The 19,086-nt window shown below is 44.1% G+C and overlaps 1 protein-coding gene across 1 annotated transcript in view; it reads left to right on the forward strand.

Moving 5' to 3' along the window:
* Positions 1–1,073: 1,073 nt before the first annotated feature.
* The window catches only part of SLC4A8 (solute carrier family 4 member 8), a 317,175-nt gene continuing 299,162 nt past the window's right edge, over positions 1,074–19,086 (forward strand). Inside the window, exon 1 of the mRNA XM_077483707.1 lies at positions 1,074–1,357. Coding sequence (XP_077339833.1) covers positions 1,313–1,357 — 45 coding nt within the window. The 5' untranslated portion in view covers positions 1,074–1,312. The remainder of the gene's footprint in view (positions 1,358–19,086) is intronic.

Consider the following 19,086-nt stretch of genomic DNA (forward strand, 5'->3'; position numbering starts at 1 on the left):
GCGATGTGAACCCAGCCTTAGTCTCAGTTGTTGCGATTGTGGGAACCAGCGTGATTATTGTGGAGGTCACTTCGCACCTGACTCGCAGGCAGTTCCCACTGACCTCTGCCAACCACTACAGCTGTCATTATAAGGTTAATGACACCCCCAAATGCAGTGCAAACTGTGGAATCGGATCGCATTGATCATCGATCACGCATGCGATCAAATTCCAGTGCGGACCGAAAAAAGGGTCCTGCACTATTGGTGCACATGCGATGCAATTTCAGCTATACAAACTGTATGGCTGAATTTGCATCCCATGGGATGTGCACAGCAATGCGGTGCGAATCACATGTGATGTCTGGCATCACATAAGCGTGAACCCAGGCTTAAATTGATATAAAACCAAGGCGTCCTATGAAATGTTCCTCAGTTTGGTTTTATGTGATTTTTGGTATGTGTTATTTCTTCAACAAGTGATTGATTTATTTTCCAATTGATCCATTCTGATAGGAACAATCGATCTATAGTTGACAAGCCATTTGATCGAAATGGCGCAAAGAAATAGCAAAAATCTGAACCTGCGACAACAAAGGGCAATTAAAAAATAAACGGAGAAATTCCAAATAAAATGTTATTATGAATGTCACATGGGGAAGTGGATTGTGACAGGTAAGACATGATTGTCATTTATGGTGGCAGATTATCGGTTGTGTCCATCATGTAATCTCATAGGCTGATGGATTGAAATACGATCGTATTCGTGCAAAAGCTGACTGATCATTTTTCCGTCCTGGCCGATTGATTCGTTTTGATTGAATCTGATATAAATCGATTCTAAATTGATCAGAATTGTTTGTTTGTAGATTTGATGTTTGGATTGAACGGCATATGGATCGGATGAAATCAGCGCGGCCAGCACAGGGCAGTGATGGGGGGCACAGTGATGGGGGGGGGGGGGCACAGTGATAGGTGGTACAGTGTGTGCGGGTCCCATGCAGGTGACAGGTAGTGACACGTCTATAGGGAGCAGGGGGTGCGGTGTAGAGCGGGAGGAGGGTGTGGCCTCTCCCTAGGCCCCGCCTCCTGTCTCTGGGATCTCATTCTCCCTTCTCTCTCCTGTGCTGTCACCTGCTCCCCCTCAGCACACACACTGTCCTTGGCAGACCTCCCCATGCTGGGCTCTGCGGGTGGCATCCCCTCCATTGAATGACACCCCCCGTCCCCCTGCACTACCGGGGAGCATCCTCATCCTATTCCATGGGAGCGATCACATCTCTGCCATCCATTCCGCAGGACGACTAAGGAGATCCATCCCAGCACACCAGACATGCCTGCGGGAAGCAACGAGCCCGAGTGTGCCCTCAGCTACCAGGTAACCCATGGAGGGGCCTGGGGATGGCGGGGGATCTGCTGTGCCAGGGATTGGGGGCATCTTCTGCCTGCTATGGGGTACCTGTCATGTGATGGTAGGAGATCTATGATCAGAGGGCATCATCTGACTGCAATGGTGGTGCCTGGGCACCTGGGATGGCAGGGGATCTGATGTGTCATGTATCGGGGGGCATCTTCTGCTTGCTATGGGTTACCTTTAATATGATGACGGGGATCTGCTGTTCCAGGGATCAAGGGGCATGTTTTGCCTGCTATGGGTACTTGTCATATGATGGTAGGAGATCTAGTAATCAGAGGGCATCATCTGCCTGCGATGGTGGTGCTTGGGCACCTGGGATGGCAGGGGATCTAAAGGGTCAGGGATCAGGGGGCACCTTCTGGTACTATGGGGTACTCATCATGCAATGGCAGGGTGAGCTTCTGGGCCAGGGATATTTTGCTTGCCCTGCAGGTGCCCAAATACCTGTCATATGATGGCAGGGGATCTAGTGTCTACTATGGAGGTGCCCGGGGACCTGGGATGACAAAGGGACCTGCTGTGCCAGGGATCAGATGGCATCTTCTGCTTGCTATGGGGCACCTGTCATGTAATGGCAGGGGGATCTGCTGTGCCAGGGATATTCTGCTTGCCCTGGTGGTGCCTGAATACCTGTCCTATGATGGCAGGGGATCTAGTGTCTACTATGGAGGTGTCCGGGGACCTGGGATGACAAAAGGACCTGCTGCGCAAGGGATCAGATGTCATCTTCTGCTTGCTATGGGGTTCCTGGGGTATCTTAGATGACAATGGATCTGCTGTGTCAGGGATTGGAGAGTATCATGTGGAGTATCTGGGATATCTGTCATATGATGGCAAGGAAATTTGCTGTGCCAGGGAACTTGTGCCTACCATTGAGGTGCCCGAGTACCTGCCATACGATGGCAGGAGATCTAGTGATCACAGGGCTTCTTTTCTCTGCTATGGAGGACCGGAAACCCATGATGGCAGGAGATCTGCTGTGCCAGTGATCAGAGGGCATCTTCTGCCTGCTATGGGGGGGATCTGTCATACAATGGCAGGGGGATCTAGGTGTAACTGTCTAACCTCAGAGCACACACAGGTATGTGTGGATGGCAGATGGGTGTCTGTAGATGTGACAGTCTATAGAAGGTATCAGTAACTTACTGCAGTGCAGAGACAGAAGAGCTGTGCATTGCATTGGACTTCCCAGTATAAATATAGCTCAGATCTGCAGGAAGCGATCATTGCAGTTTGTGGCCCCTCTTACCATGACATCAGTTGCAGAGATGGCGTTACATGGATTAGGTTTGGTGCCCCGCTCTGCAAGTCATTCTTGCCCAAGCTGTCACTGCGTACCGCCTCTGTGCCACACCGGTGAGGGTAGCAGATGGTACCCAACGTGCAGAAGTCAGCCGAAGATAAACATTGCAGCTTTTCAGGCTCAGTTCAGTGATAATGGGCAATCATCTCTCACTATTCTAACTGCTTCAAGGTGCGATTGATTGTAAGCCCACCATTCACGTTACAGTCTAATTGTACAACCTATTTTCGATCTACCACAAATGAGCAAGGGCCTGCCTGATTGGATACAGAGTGATTGGAGAGATGAGTTATGGTGGCCATACATGCTTCAATAAATTATACACTTCTTTTCTGATCAATCGCTCTTCATAGTAATAACCCAAATATAGACAACAACCCCTTTGATTGCTATAGGACAAACACAGGCAAGGGAATTTTGATTCAATCATTTCAAGATTAGATCATACGTTATCGATCTGCCCTAGCCAATCTACTCAGCTTGATCAAATCCAATTTATATGTAGTCTAAATCAAGTTGATTATTTGCTGATTGGATCATTTCAATCTAATCAAACGTTATTAATTGACTATAAATTGATTATTCCTATCTGTAAAGATTGATTGCAAAAGAAATTGAATGTTTATCAAAGTGTATATCCCCACCATCAGCTGACCATACACCAGGGATATGCAGTTATCGGTCCTCCAGCTGTTGCAGAACTACAAGTCCCATGAGGCATAGCAAGACTGACAGCCACAAGCATGACAACCAGAGGCAGAGGCATGATGGGACTTGTAGTTTTGCAACAGCTGGAGACTTGCTAATTGCACATCTCTGCCATACACTATAAACCCTGGTTGTACAATCTCCTTTGGATCTACATTCAACTGTGTAGTACAAGGGTCTGCCTGATTTGATACTAAACAAATGGATTGTTCAGGTGTGTCCTCATAATTGATTGTATACAGATTGTGCAGTTTACGACCAGCTTTATGGTGGCCATACACACACTTCGATAAATGTTCAATTCCTTTTCCGATTGATCTCTCCTGATAGGAATAATCAATTGATACGGCTTGATCAATATGCCACACACATGGAAAAGGATCTCGATCGATAGTGGGAAGATGTGATTGTAAATGATCGATTATATCTCTTTTTACCTTATAATCTCATAATCTGATCGAAATCCGATTGCATTCATGAACAAAGCATCTCAAGTGCTAGTGATCGATCCAACAGGACAAGTCATTTTCTGCTCTGATTGATCAACTCAGTTTAAGCACATCCAATCTTAATCAAATCGAAATCGATTGGAAGGAAGGTTATGTTTATCGTTTTCGTTCCTCGATCAGATAAAAAAAATGGAAGTGTGCGTGGTCACCGTTTGGTCCTTGTATTGTGATAAACGTAAAGTTGATTTTATGGTTAGATTGTGATGTGTATGGGGAATAGTTCCAGGCACTGTGCAATCACTCAGCCCACCTGGTTCCCTGAAGGAGCAGCATCTGATTTCCATCCCTGCGATGCGTTCAGTGATCACTTTGGAAACAATTGTGTGACAGTTGAGCTGAAGGCATGATTTTCCATACATGGCGGGCTGTGTGCTTCGCCGCTCGCTCTTCGCCTGTAATGTCACCTTGTGTGGAGGTCATTGAAAAGCATTGTGCTATGGGAGCTGAGATCTCCTATATAATGGTGCTGCTACATGCAGGAGGAGATGATTTATTTTCCATTGATTGGGGGCGTTATATCAGTAGACAACATTTCCCATCTCCGATGTTTGTTTACATGTCAGAATCTTGCTAATGGAGAAGCTTTTCACATACTTTATCATATACATAGGCTTACTTAATGAGGAAGTGGAGACCGAGCCATAGCAACAAAGAACGAGCCAGTTCGTTTTCAGGTCACTGCGGCCCGATCGCTGCAAGCTGAATTCTAAGTGGTTGCTATGCCTTGTCATCCATGTTGGTCTTCTAAGTGAGTTTTAGGAGTTCCCATCTTCAGTTGACATGTAGCCAATGACACCGCAGGAAGAGTCTGTTGTCTGTAGCAACCAATCAGGTGGCCGCTTTCATCTTTACGGTAAAAAAATATAAGAGCTAAAGGAAGGCTTGCGGTGCCATGGCTGGTCTTTGAAGATCCTTGAATGTAAATGTTTGCTTGGGTTTGGAGATGACTGTGATGTTTGTTTATGTCGGATTGTCTCCATCAATTTTATATAGAGCCTGTGGCATTACAGAGGAACTGTCAGTTAGGATGACAAGGTATGAGAAATAAAGAAAGGAGACAGAAAGGCGTGCTGAAGTACGGGTCTATCTACATCTGGTTTGTTTTTGATGCGTCATTAAATTAGTGGATGTTAGTTCATGGCAGATGTCACTTTACTGATTGAATAAAAATCAGTTTTAAAGACTCAACTGGATGCAGCGGACATACCGTTTTAAATTTAGCACTAGAAATGCAGAAAAGTGAAATATGAAGGCAGAAAAAAAGTGGTCAATCATGTCTGCTTTTTTTTTTTGTTTGTTTGTTTGTTTTTTTAGTTTGTTGTTTTATTTTATTTATTTTAGTTTATTGTTTTCTTTTTTTTGTTGTTTATTGTTTTCTTTTCTTTTTTTATTATGTTTTTTATTTTTATTTGTTTTTAGTTTATTGTTTTATTTTTATTTATTTTAGTTTTATTGTTTTCTTTTCTTTCTTTCTTTCTTTTAGTTTATTGTTTATTTTTATTTATTTTATTGTTTTCTTTTCTTATTTATTTATTTAGTTTATTGTTTTATTTTTATTTATTTTAGTTTATTGTTTTATTTTTATTTATTTTAGTTTATTGTTTTATTTTCTTTCTTTTTTTTTTCTTTTTTAGTTTATTGTTTTCTTTTTTTAATGTTTTTATTAACCTTTCTGTCCATGTAAGGATCCATGCTGTACCAAGCATATTAGAATGCACTTACTGTTGACTGACTCACTATCTCTGCGGGATGTCTAGTCCAAGCATCAACTATTCTTTCTCTAAAAAAAAATAATACTTTTTATAGGGTTAGTTTTGAACTTTCCTCCTGCTAGTTTGAGGTCATATCCTCTTGTTCTTGATCTGGGCTTCATATGGAAGATACTGCCCCCCTGAATCGTATTCATACCCTTTAGGCTGGGTTCACACCGCAGTATGGATTGGCTCACAGCGGGGGTCCGGTGCATCTATGTTCAATGTTTCAGCCTGAATTTTTGGCTGAATTTGGACTTGAAACTGACCATAAGACGCATAAAACCCCTGTACATTTCGTTCCGAAGCCGCTCTGGAGATGTGTGAACCGGCTCCATAGAGAGCCAGTCACAGTCCCCTGATATGCGAATCGGTTGCAGTGAAACTCCGCATCCAAATCACAATAGCGTGAACCAAGCCTTAACCACTTGAGTCTATCAGTGCTGTTTATAAATAGACTGAGATTTTAAACACAATCCCAGCTGCTATAGTGGATGTCGGCTGGTGGAACGTTCTTTGATATCCACTACAGCGAATACAGTATAGAACAATGCCCTCTATATTTTAGGACTATAATTGGCAAAAGTTAATATAAGCTCTTTGTAAAATATCCAAAGCTTTATTTATATACAAACAATCAGTACAAAAATTAAAAAGTAAGCGGCTGATAGTTACATACAGCAGGTAAAATATGTATTCATTGAAGGAAGGATGAATGGAAAAATGTGCCAAGACATTCTTGATCTTGATCTTGATCTACTGCCATCTACCAGGATGATGAAGACGAAACGAGGGTGGACCTTACCGCAAGACAAGGATCCCAAACACAATTGGTTTCAAAGAAAGAAAATAAAGCTGCTAGAATGGCCCGGCCAATCACCTGATTTAAATCCAATAAAAAATCTATGAAAAAATGTAAAGATCCGAGTTCATAGAAGAGGCCCATGGAGCCTTCAAGATTTGAAGACTGCATGAGATTAGTTTCTCCATACAGGAGGCGTCTTGAAGCTATAATTACCAACAAAGGATTTTGTACGCAGTATTAAATACATTTCCGTTAGCATGTTCAATACTCTTTCCCTGTGTCATTCCATTTTATTACACATCATTTCGGAACTTATTTGTTTTGGTTTCTTTGTATGTATGGATTGCATGAATTGTTACAGAAATGTGTTGAAAATTTCATGTCAGTAGGACATTTAGAAATATATTTACCTAGAAAAATGGTGACGTGTTCAATACTTATTTTACCCGCTGTATCCATACAACACAGAATCAATAATAGTATTCCACATATATCTGTCGACAACAATATTTGTCTAGAACCGGGGTCTCCAAACTGCGGCCCGAGGGCCAGATGTGGCCCTTTGTTAGACTTTATCTGGCCCTTTATCCTCCCACTGACACCAACAAGAGGATACTATTTCTTCTACTATGGATACCAACAAGGGGGCCCTATTTCTTCCACTGATACCAATGATGGGATACTATACCTCCTATTAATAGGGAAACTACTACTCCTCCATATTTATTTTCACTGATGCTGGCCCGGCACAGTTTCTGCCCCGCTGGCCCCAATCCGACCCTCCTAGAATCTGAAGGACAATAAGAAGACAGAAGCATCCAATGCATTTCGTAGCAGGGTTCTTAACTATACAAGGGCATAGTTGTGCAGGAAAAACATGTCCCACACTGTGATAAACAGGATACATGGACAGCCACAGATTAAAATGATAAAAGGCCATGGAGTCTTTTATCAAGCTGAAATCAGTGTACAATATATACTTCTAAACAGGTAGGTAATATTAAAGGTGAGCATGCAGGGGTACTGAAACACTTATGCCATATACACACAATCGGACATTCCGACAACAAAATCCATGGATGTTGGCTCAAACTTGTCTTGCATACACATGGTCACACAAATGTTGGCGGAAATTCCGACCGTCAACAACGCAGTGACGTACAACACGTACGGGGAGCTGAGAAAAACGAAGTTCAATAGCCAGTGCGGCTCTTCTGCTTGATTCCGAGCACGCGTGGAATTTTGTGAGTCGGAACTGTGTACACACGATCAGAATTAAACTTGAGAACCAGCTCTCAAACATTTGTTGTTGGAAATTCTGACAGCAAATGTCCGATGGAGCATACACACGGTCGGAATTTCCGACACAAGCTCACATCAAACATTTGTTGTTGGAAATTTCGATCACTTGTACGCAGCATAAGTCTCCCAATGGTCATTGGGCACACTCGACAGCATGTATGTGGGATACTGTTATTCATATTGTGTTGTATGTATGGTATATATAACTATCAGCCGCTAAATGCTTACTGTATCATTTTTTTTATTGATTGTTTGTGTATGAATTAGAGGTACATCAAATGGAAATTTGGTGCTGAAACCAAAAATGCAGGATGCACTTAGCCAAAAACCTTTTTATATATAATTGTATGATATTCAACTTTTTAATTAATATCATCAATTTAAATTAATATGAATTGATTGTTTACCATTTTTGGCACCTTTAGTGCAGGAAAAGCTAAAAAAAAAATGCAGTCTGCAGTCTCTGACCATCTCTTGTATCATGTCTGCAATCTCTTACTTAAACTTAAATACTCTGCTAATAGTATTATCAAAATTTCCATTCGGTGCACCTCTAGCAGGCATGATACAGAAGATGGTCAGAGACTGCAGACATGATACAAAAGATCAATGAAGATCTCATCAGTGTCCATCAAATGCAGCCTCACCGGTGCCTGCCAGATGCAGCCTCACCGGTGCCCTCCAGAGGCAGCCTCACCAGTGCCTGTCAAATGTAGCCTCGCCAGTGTCTGTCAAATGCCGCCACACCAGTGCCTGTCAAATGCAGCTTCACCAGTGCCTGTTAGATGCCGCCACACCAGTGTCTGTCATATGCTACCACACCAGTGCCTGTCAGATGCAGCCTCACCAGTGCCTGTCAGATGCAGCCTCACCAGTGCCTGTCAAATGCGGCCTCACCAGTACCTGTTAAATGTAGCCTCGCCAGTGCCTGTGAGATGCATCCTACCAGTGCCTGTCAGATGCATCCTACCAGTGCCTGTCAGATGCAGCCTACCAGTGCCTGTCAGATGCAGCCTTACCAGTGCCCAGATCACACAGAGCGGCGATCTCTCTCTGTGTCTCAGGGTTGGATTTGAATTTCCTGGGCCTGGCTGCCACAGTAAAAAAGTCCCACCTCCTATGATGCACGTCACACTGATTTAATTTCCCGGCATTAGATCAGTGTGCCGTCTATCACAGGAGGCGGGACATTGTTACAGGGGCTGCCGAGCAATCAGCAGTGACACAGAGGGAGATCGCGGCTCGGCGAGACAAGGAGAGGAGGAGGGAGGGCAGGACTCTGACTGAGCCACCTGGGTGACACCCCCGTAATGTGCGGCACCCGGGGCGGACCTCTCCCCTTTTTCGATGCCATTATCGGCACCTTTTCTTCTTTCGGCCGCATGCCGAAAACACATTTTTCGGCCGATATGTTTCGGCAGCTGAAATTTCAGTGCGCCTCTAGTATAAATAAAGCTTTGGATGATTTACATACAGTTTATATTCACTTTTTCCAGTTATAGTCCCCAAATATAGAGGGAATTGTTCTATACTGTACTGTATGGGGATGATGGCATACTTCATAGCATCCTACCACAGAAATGATCTCCTCCAGTGAATGGACATGGAAGTGACGTGTATTATGTCACTTCAGGGTTTAGACACATTGGCCGGGGAAGAAGCTAATGAAGCAATATCTTCAGTTGAAGCCCCCATGTACATGCACAAATATGAATACGTGAGGTGGGTGCGGCTGTGCAGGAAACCGATTGCACTACACATGTTACATATCACTGCAAACGTTGGAATGGGAGCCATAACTATAGCGCCATCATTCACGATTAACTCCAAAGTGATGACCTAATAGCTTATAAAGCAACGCCTATGGACTTCTTTGGGTACAAAGTTTGTTGCCGTTTCTCAGGCAAGCACAAATTGACATGACATGTTGGGTATCCATTTACTCGTCCAAATCTCATCTGTTATATTTTGGCAAAAATGTGATAGTGTATTGTGTTTTTATGCACAAAAATTAATGTCAGTGTATCTTTTACTGAAAAATTGTGTTTGATGAACATGTGCACTCGTGAAAAATTGCAACTACCACCATTTTTTCTCCAAGGTCTTTGCTTTCAGAAAATATATACTGTTTGAGGAGTCTAACTAATCTTCAGGCCTAAAATGTGCATTTATCATGTACTAAAACAGGAAAAATGGCTCTGGTAGCAAAGTGCTCAATCTATTGGAAGACCCTGTCCGATACAGCAAAAAAAAAAACAAACACAAAGGGATCCGTTCCCCTCATCTGCGGGCAGTCAGATGTACACGGACATCCGGCCTGTTTACATACGACTGCCCATAGAGCAGAGTGGGCTGTGTCTGTGTCCGACCTGCATGAACTGAGCTGACATGGACCTGTCATCCACCCGTTCTGCTCAGTGGGAGATCAGCAGATAGACCCCTGCTGAGCAAATCATAATTAAGCTGAGTCTGGCCTGTGTGAAAGGGACCTTAGAGTGCCCCCACTCTGGATGAAGGAGAACATGGGCATCTTTGGACAGCAGCATTGTCAGTCTGGAGGAAGGGGAGTGTTAGATGTACTAGCAGATTTAGATACACTAACACATTGAAACCAACCTTCAGCTAACACTTTATAAGCAGTTTCAGCAAAAATGCTTGTTTTCCTTTTGGGAAAAAAGGTGTTACATAAGAAAATAAAAGCTGACCATTTGTAAGCAACCCTCAGTGGTAAATGGTTTGACTCATCCCTGTAACTGTAGACTTGCTGGCCAAACTAATGCAGCCATCATGGTACTCTGCAATATAATAAATGTTTACTTTTGGGTTTAATACCCTCAGTAAGTAAATGCGAAAAGGCAAACATTAATTATATTAAAGGCAAAAAGAGCTTTTTAAAATCAAGAATATGCAATAATAAAAACACCACACACTGGAGCTGTGGCAAAATACTGTCTGCCATGATGCAGTGCTTTGACCTATACTCAATATGTGACCATCTCCTATGATGCAGTGCTTTGGCCTATACTCAATATGTGACCATCTCCTATGATGCAGTGCTTTGGTCTATACTCAATATGTGACCATCTCCTATGATGCAGTGCTTTGGTCTATACTCAATATGTGACCATCTCCTATGATGCAGTGCTTTGGTCTATACTCAATATGTGACCATCTCCTATGATGCAGTGCTTTGGTCTATATTCAATATGTGACCATCTCCTGTGATGCAGTGCTTTGGTCTATACTCAATATGTGACCTTCTCCTGTGATGCAGTGCTTTGGTCTATGCTCAGTATGTGAACATCTACTATGATGCAGTGCTTTGGTCTATACTCAATATGTGACCATCTCCTATGATGCAGTGCTTTGGTCTATACTCAATGGGAGGAAAAGTGCTCCATTGTTGGCGTCAATGGGAGACACATTGTTTCATTGTTGGTGTCAGTGGGAGGAATAGTGTTCCATTATTGGCATCCGTTTGCAGAATAGTACCCCAATATTGGTGTCATTGGGAAAAATTGCGTCCCATCATTGGTGTCAATAGAAGGAATTGTTATCCTTTGTTGGTGTCAGTGAGAGGATTGGCGCCCCATTGTTAGTGTCTGCAGAAGGAATGGTTCTCCATCACTGGTGTCAATCGGAGAGAGAGTACAGATCGTGGTGTCAGTGGGAGGACTAGTACCCCATTGTTGATGTCAGGGAGAGAAATTGTGCCCCATTGTTGGTGTCAGTGGGAGGCATTGTGCCCCATTGTTGGTGTCAGTGGGAGGATTAGTGCTCCATCTTTGGTGTCAGTGGAAGGAATAATGCCCCATCATGTGTTGTGCTTTTCTGCCGCATTTCCACTATACCCAAGTGCTGATGGGGCCTTATTTCCATGATCTTTATGTTGTGATTTACACAAGTTCATAATGCTTGCAAGTGGGTGTCACAGCACATGTTGTTATATAACATACATTCTTACCTCTAAGGCCGCGTACACACGCGCGGACTGTTCGCCCAACTTTGTCCGTCCAATAGTTTCGGCAAACAGTCCGCTCAAACTTAGCATGGACGGACATGGCCACACACCACGGACGAACAGTTTGCTGAAACCGTGCGCGATGACGTGAACGGCACGTACGACGGGACGAAAAATACGACGTCCTATACACTGCATTATAGCTTTCGGCGTGAAAATCCTTTCTGAGCATGCGCGCAACTTTGTTTGACGAACAAGCCTACACACGGGCGGACTGTTCGCTCAAACAAGGTTTCAGCGGACAGTTTTTCGGAATTTCCGAAAAACCTTGTCCGTCCAACTGTCCGCTGAAACTGTCCGCTGAAAGCCCACACACGAGCGGACTGTCCGCCCAAACACTGTTCAGCGGACAAAGTTGGGCGAACAGTCCGCCCGTGTGTACGCGGCCTAAGCCCTTGTACACACGGTCGGAGAATCCCTCTGAATGTGTCCTATCGGACCGTGTCGTCGGATAATCCGACTGTGTGTGGTATGCATCGGACTGATTCCGTCGGAATATCCGTCGGAAACTGTTTTCCAACATGTTGGAAATATTTCCCGACCAACTGGGCTGGTCGGACATACTCCGATCATGTGTAGAGAACTTTGATCGGACCAAGTGCCACGCATGCTCAGATCAAATTCCTACATCAAAGCTATTGGCTACTAGCCTGAATGTAGTCCCATCGTAACGAAATTACGTCATCACGTTCTGAAAGATCGGATTTTTCGCCAACTTTGTCCGACCGTGTGTTTGCAACAATTTTGGGCAAGATCCGACGGACAAAATCCGACAGGCAAAATCCGACGGATTTGGTTGTGGAAATCTCCGACCGTGTGTACAGGGGCTAAGTGGTGTGGTGTGGTTTTAGATGCTTTTTCCATACATTTTATGTTTCCTTTATCCGCATGAAAGGTGCATTTTGATGGATGCCACAATAAAGATACAGAAAATAGTTTTCTTTTCCAGCACTCCAAAACACAGAAGTGCACCCTAAAAGTCAACCCTTTTGGCCCAGCATGTGATTCAGGAACTATGCAGCAGTACAGAACAGGGCTACTAACCTACTCCACCCGGAGGTGTCTGGTGGGCACAACAAGGGAATGGCTGTAAAGTGAGAGCCGGTTTAGCTACCTATGAGAATAAAGACATAAAACACATACACTTTTGCTACAAGCTTTGCTGCTGATCTGTCACCTCTATTCCCAAAGACCAGCAGGCATGCTGGTACATGTCGTTCCATTGTGGTAACCTGCAAGATTATGCTGGTACCTATTATTCCAAAACACTTGTGTTCAAGACTCGTTATCCACCTGCTTATTATTCAATTAACTATACGCCCAGCCAGGCCATTTCCCTCTCTATTTAAGCTAGGTTTATTCCCTCAGGCATTGTCTGAGTAACAGCTAGTGTTCCTATTGCCAGGTCCCCAGTGGCTTTGGAGCCCTGTGAAGAGTCCTACTGACCCCCAGTGATTCCTAATGTTCCTGGCTTTCTGAGAAAATTTCCAGTGATGCCAAGGGGGACATTTATAAAAACTAGAGCAATTATGTATGACAGCCAATCAGTTTCTATCCTCAGCTTGTTCGTGTAAAGGGGAGGTTCACACAAAAATTTAACCTCTGCTTTTCGGAACCCTCCCCCCCCCCCCCCCTCCGGTGTCACATTTGGCACCTTTCAGGGGGGAGGGGGGGGGGTGCAGATACCTGTCTAAGACAGGTATTTGCACCCACTTCCGGGCATAGATTCCCACGGGTCTCAGAGACATCACTGACCATTTAGATTTCCCTGCGCGACTCGCGCATGTGCAGTAGGGAACCTGGAAGTGAAGCCGCAAGGCTTCATTTCCTGATTCCCATATATAGAAGATGGTGGCGGCAGTATCTGAGGACCAAGGGACAGTTCAGTCTCGGGTGCTGACATCGCTGGACCCTATGACAGGTAAGTGTCCTTATTTTAAAAGTCAGCAGCTGCAGTATTTGTAGCTGCTGACTTTAAAAAAAAATTTTTTGCGGGTCTCCCACTTTAAAGTGGGAGTAAACTCCCATGGATTTTTACCTATCAGTAAGCCTATAATATGTTTTTTCCTACAGATACTATAAATATCTCCTAAACATGCACCATTTAGCAGATATTTACTTGTGAATGGGCCAGTAGCATCACCCATACCTGTGCTGCTCCTTCAGAGCCCTGTGCCGTGAACAGTGTCTCTCGCATGCATGTAGCAACGTGGCTCATTCAGTCAAAGGACTGGAGCTCGTCAACCCAGAAGGAAGACCAAGTGAAGGTGGAAGCCCTGTCAGCAATGACAGATCGCTGCTGGAGGGCTTCGTTTTAAAGTAAGTTTCACATTATGCGATGCATACTAGCACATTATGACATTGCCTTGCAGGAGTAAATTTTTTTTTCCAGTAAAGACAGCGGCGAGCAGGCGCACTGAGCGTGCCGCTGCTAACAGTGATCATGCCGTTAGTGGCGGCTCCCGTGCGCATGCGTGGGAGTGACGTAATTGCAGCTCCGGCCAATCACAGCGCCGGAGCCACGATACCCAGAAAGAAGATGGACGCTCCGTGGAAGAGGGGACAGTGGTGACATTGTTGGCTCCTGTGTCAGGTAAGTGACACATAATGGGCTACTATGCGATTCATAGTAGCCTATTCTGCTTTACCTTTGCAGGGAAACAAAGAGGAAGTAAAACTATCAGGGTTTACTTCCTCTTTAAAAGGATAGTTCACCTTCACAAAAAAGAAAGGGATGTTTGTAGATTAAAACAAACAGTGCAGCTCTGACTAAAGATGAATAATACCCTTGCTATAGGATACATACCTTATGAAGCCTGTCTGGAATACTCCCAGGATGTTGCTAAGTGAGGCCTAGTCATCACTGCTCACCTCCACCATCACAGGATTGAGCTGTTTCTCTGATTCAAACTCCATCACACACACTCTCTCTCCTGATGCAGTAGTTCTGAGCTCAGCATTTGAGAACTCGCTCCTGTGATGTGGTGGAGGTGAGCAGTGATGACTAGGCCTCACTTAGCAACATTCTTGGTGTACTTAGCAACATTCTGGCAGTTTTCCCTTCAGGCTTAAAGAGGGAGTTCTGTCGTTTTTTTTTTTTTTTTTAAGTCAGCAGCTACAAATACTGCAGCTGCTGACTTTTAAAATAAGGACACTTACCCACCCAGCGCTCCCGCGATGTCGGCACCCGAAGCCGATCTTTCGGTGCTGCCACCGCCATCTTGGTTATGGGAATCAGGAAGTGGAGCCTTGCGGCTTCATTTCCCGGTTCCCTACTGCGCATGCGCGAGTCGCTCTGCCCAATAAGGATGGTCCCTGCGGTCTCTGGGATCCGTGTGTTTCTCAGCAGACAGCGAGGGACCCGCAGGAAGTGGCGTAATATCAGCAGGTTCTGCGGATATCTTTGCCGGAAGTGGGTGCAAATACCTGTACTATTCAGGTATCTGCACCCCCCCCCCCCCCGAAAGGTGCCAATTGTGGCGCCGGAGGGGGGGGAGGGTTCCAATGAGCGGAAGCTCCTCTTTAGGGTGGAGCTCCGCTTTAATAAGCTATGTAAATGGCCTCCACTTATAGCAAGAGCTTTATTCAATTATAGTCAGAGCTGCACATTTTGTTTTTTTCTACAGATGCCCCTTATCTGCATAGGCAGTTTTGTGGTAAAGGGGAACTATCCCTTTTAAGCTTTGAAAATGAAAGAAAAAGGCTGATTTGTTGCCATGCACAACTGGCAAAGTAAATGGCACCACAGAGCATGTAACGACCTTTGCATAAGAACTAGAATGTTTATTTTCAATCATTTGATTTTAATTAAAAACCAGGATCTTTATGTTGGTGCTAAAGCAAGCAAAAACAGAAAGTGACAGTTATTTTTAGCTAAGTCCAATGGGATTTAAAAATGAAAGCAGAATTAAACCCATCAATTTAACGGTTTTACGAAAAACTGTTACATTCCTAACATGTGGAGAACTGTCACATTTGCTTGTGCTTTCAACCAAACTGTAAAACCATCATTACCGATGACATAACTGATCACATGTGCAGCACCTTGACTGAAAAAGGTTAGGGGGGATTAGTTCCGTTTTAAAGTCACATGGTTGAAAACAAACATTCTAGTCCTTGGGTGAGGCTTGTTCCATGCACTGCGGTTGCTATTTATTTTGAATGACACCCCAGAACACCAAGGTAATGCACTTGTGCTGCAGCATGCTGTAACACATGGAAAGATACTAGTGTGTATAGCATTCCCAGAAAAGGTCAGGTGTGGTTTTAGCTGCATTGGGGATGGGCTGCACTGCCATAATGGAACGCATTGTTCGTTTATTATAACGCAATGCAAATTTGTTTATTATATAGGTAGGCAGTTGTTTCAGACGTTTAGCTTAATTCACATACCTTCACAATTATACCACCCAACCCCACAAAACTCTGTTGACCTAAAAACCCACCCCGTGTTGCTTACTTTGGTCCCTTTCAAATGGGGCAGATTCCGTTCTGATCAGCAGAGGATCAGCTCACAGATACCCTGCTGATCGGAGCAGCACAGGCGGATGACATCCCTTTCCGCTTTGTTTCTATAGAGCAGACATAGGCAGAGCCCACTCTGCTCTATGGGCAGCTGCGAAAAAACAAACGGACTCCGCAGTCCATTTACAACTGTCTACCTCCGATCCAATCCACCTAAACAGAAGAGAAAAGAGGATGGATCTCCTTCTGTTTTTTTTTTTTTTAGCAGAGCCAATTAGACCTGGTGGTAGGAGGGTGTAAACGGACACAATTCTGTTTACACCTACCTGTCCATAGGAATGAATGGACCTTCTGATCATGTCCTCCTGAAATACTGACAGGCAGACCTTATCAGAACGGCTGCTTGAAAGAGTCCTTACTCTGAGGCCGCGTACACACGCGTGGACTGTTCGCCCAACCTTGTTCGTCAAACAGTTTGACAAACAGTCCGCTCAAAATTAGCATGAGCGGACTTGACCACACACGATGAACGAACAGTCCGCTGAAACCGTGCGCGATGACATGAACGGCACGTACGACGGGACTAGAAAAACGACGTCCTATACACTGCAATGCAACCTTCGGCGTGTAAATTCTTTCTGAGCATGCGCGAGACTTAGTTTGACGAACAAGCCTACACACGAGCGGACTGTCCGCTCAAACCAAGTTTCAGCGGACAGTTTTACGGGATTTCCGAAAAACTTTGTTAGTCAGACTGTCCGCTGAAACTGTCCGCTGAAGCCCACACACGAGCGGACTGTCCGCTGAAACACTGTTCAGCGGACTGTCCGCTGAAACACTGTTCAGCGGACAAAGTTGGGCGAACAGTCCGCCCGTGTGTACGCGGCCTGACTGAAATCCTCTTCACTGTTGGTGAGGCCTTCAGACTTGTATAGGGCCATCTTTTGAGCATCTACAGTCTTGAAATACTGTGAGGGCTCACTGAGCTTTTGACAGTAGAATGAGAGGGGATTGGATAGTGTCAGGGTTTACAACTTGCGCTGAAGTTGTGGTCCTATGTGCTTTTTGGGCCTAGGGTGCAAGGAGTTCCAGAAAGATAAAAATATTTATTTGAAATCTAAGTGCTTGATGGCATTACAATCCACTTTAGGGCTGCAACTAACGATTATTTTCATAATAATCTCTTAGTATCCGATTATTGTTTCAATTAATCAGTTAAAGTGGTTGTAAACCCTTACAAACCACTTTGGCCTACAGGTAAGCCTAGATTAAGGCTTACCTGTAGGTCCAAGCAATATCTCCTAAACCTATATGGTTTAGGAGATATTTGCCCGAAAACGGGCACCTCTGTCTACGGCGCATGTGCCGTAGACAGCGGCGCGCTGAGCGCGGCATTCTCCGCGACGGAGCTGCCGCGCGTTTCGGCTCCCGTGCGCATGCGCGGGAGTGACGTCATCGCGGCTTCGCCGAATGACAGCGCTGGAGCTGCGAGACCCCACCAACAAGATGGATGCGGCGGACTACAGGGGACAGCGGCGACTTCGCTGGCTCCTGTGTCAGGTAAGTGACACATAATGGGCTACTATGCGATGCATAGTAGTCCATTATGCTTTGCCTTTGCAGGGAATGAAAGAGGAAGTAAACTCATCAGGGTTTACTTCCTCTTTAATAACCTTAAAAAAAGGAAAAAAAAAGGTAATTTTGCTGCGATTTGTATTTTTACATTTTTTTTTTTGCCCACTTTGTTGTTGGGCAGATTAAAAAACACAAATTGCCGCAAAAACGCATTATTACATGCTTTTCTGCAGCTTCTCCATTGAAGTGTATTGAACCAAAAAAACAAAATAGCACCGTTTTGTGTTAAAAAAAAGTCCTTGTCTTTTCCAAATACGCAGCAGCTGAAAAAAATCATGGATGTGAATGTGTCCCGTAGGAAACCATGTAAATGAAACTGTAGTGTGTTTCTGCAAAAAGCACCAAAAAACAGAGGTGTGACCCAGGCCTGAGATGTTTAGTAACATAATGGGTTTAAAAAAAACTAAAATTAGTATAAAAAGAGCAAATAATCGATACTGTAAGGGGTTAATTTTTTAATATGGGACAGTGAAAGTAATATTTACAGTAGCGATTATTTGCTCTTTTTGTACTATAAAGGGCTAATTAGTTTTTTTTTTAACCCCATTATGTTAGTGGCTGATTAATCGATTATGAAAATAATAATTGATTAATTTCATAATCGATTAGTTGTCGATTAATCGATTAGTTGTTTTGGCCCTAATCCACTTGCACTTTAGCAATCCAGATACTTTAGAAACTCTTAAAACAAAATAAAGCTAATTTTACCAATTGTGAGCATCTGCAGTTGACTAAGCCCTTGTACACACGGTCGGACATTCCGACGGAAAATGTCTGATCGGACCGCGTTGTCGTATAATCTGTCGATGTGTGGGCTCCATCGGACTGTTTCCGTCGGAATATCCGACCGACAAAGTTTTAGAGCTGGGCTATAAAATTTTCCGACAACATGATCCGATTGGACTTTGTCTGATCGCTAGTAGAGAATTCCAATTGGACAAAGTTCCACGCATGCTCAAATCAAATTACAAGACCAAAGCTATTGGCTACTAGCCTGAACGTAGGCCCGTTCTAAGGAAATAACGTCATCACGTTCTGAACGATCGGATTTTCCGACAACTTTGTCCGACTTTGTGTATGCGACACCAGTTGCGGACAAAATCCGATGGATTTTGTTGTCGGAATGTTCGACCGTGTGTACAAGGGCTAAGAGAAGGTACAGTTTTTTACTGAAGAGTTTCTAGTTAATTCA

This window comes from Lithobates pipiens, unplaced genomic scaffold (assembly GCF_037356315.1).
Source record: "Lithobates pipiens isolate NorthernLeopardFrog02 unplaced genomic scaffold, aLitPip1_a1.2 Scaffold_16, whole genome shotgun sequence".
NCBI lineage: Eukaryota > Metazoa > Chordata > Amphibia > Anura > Ranidae > Lithobates > Lithobates pipiens.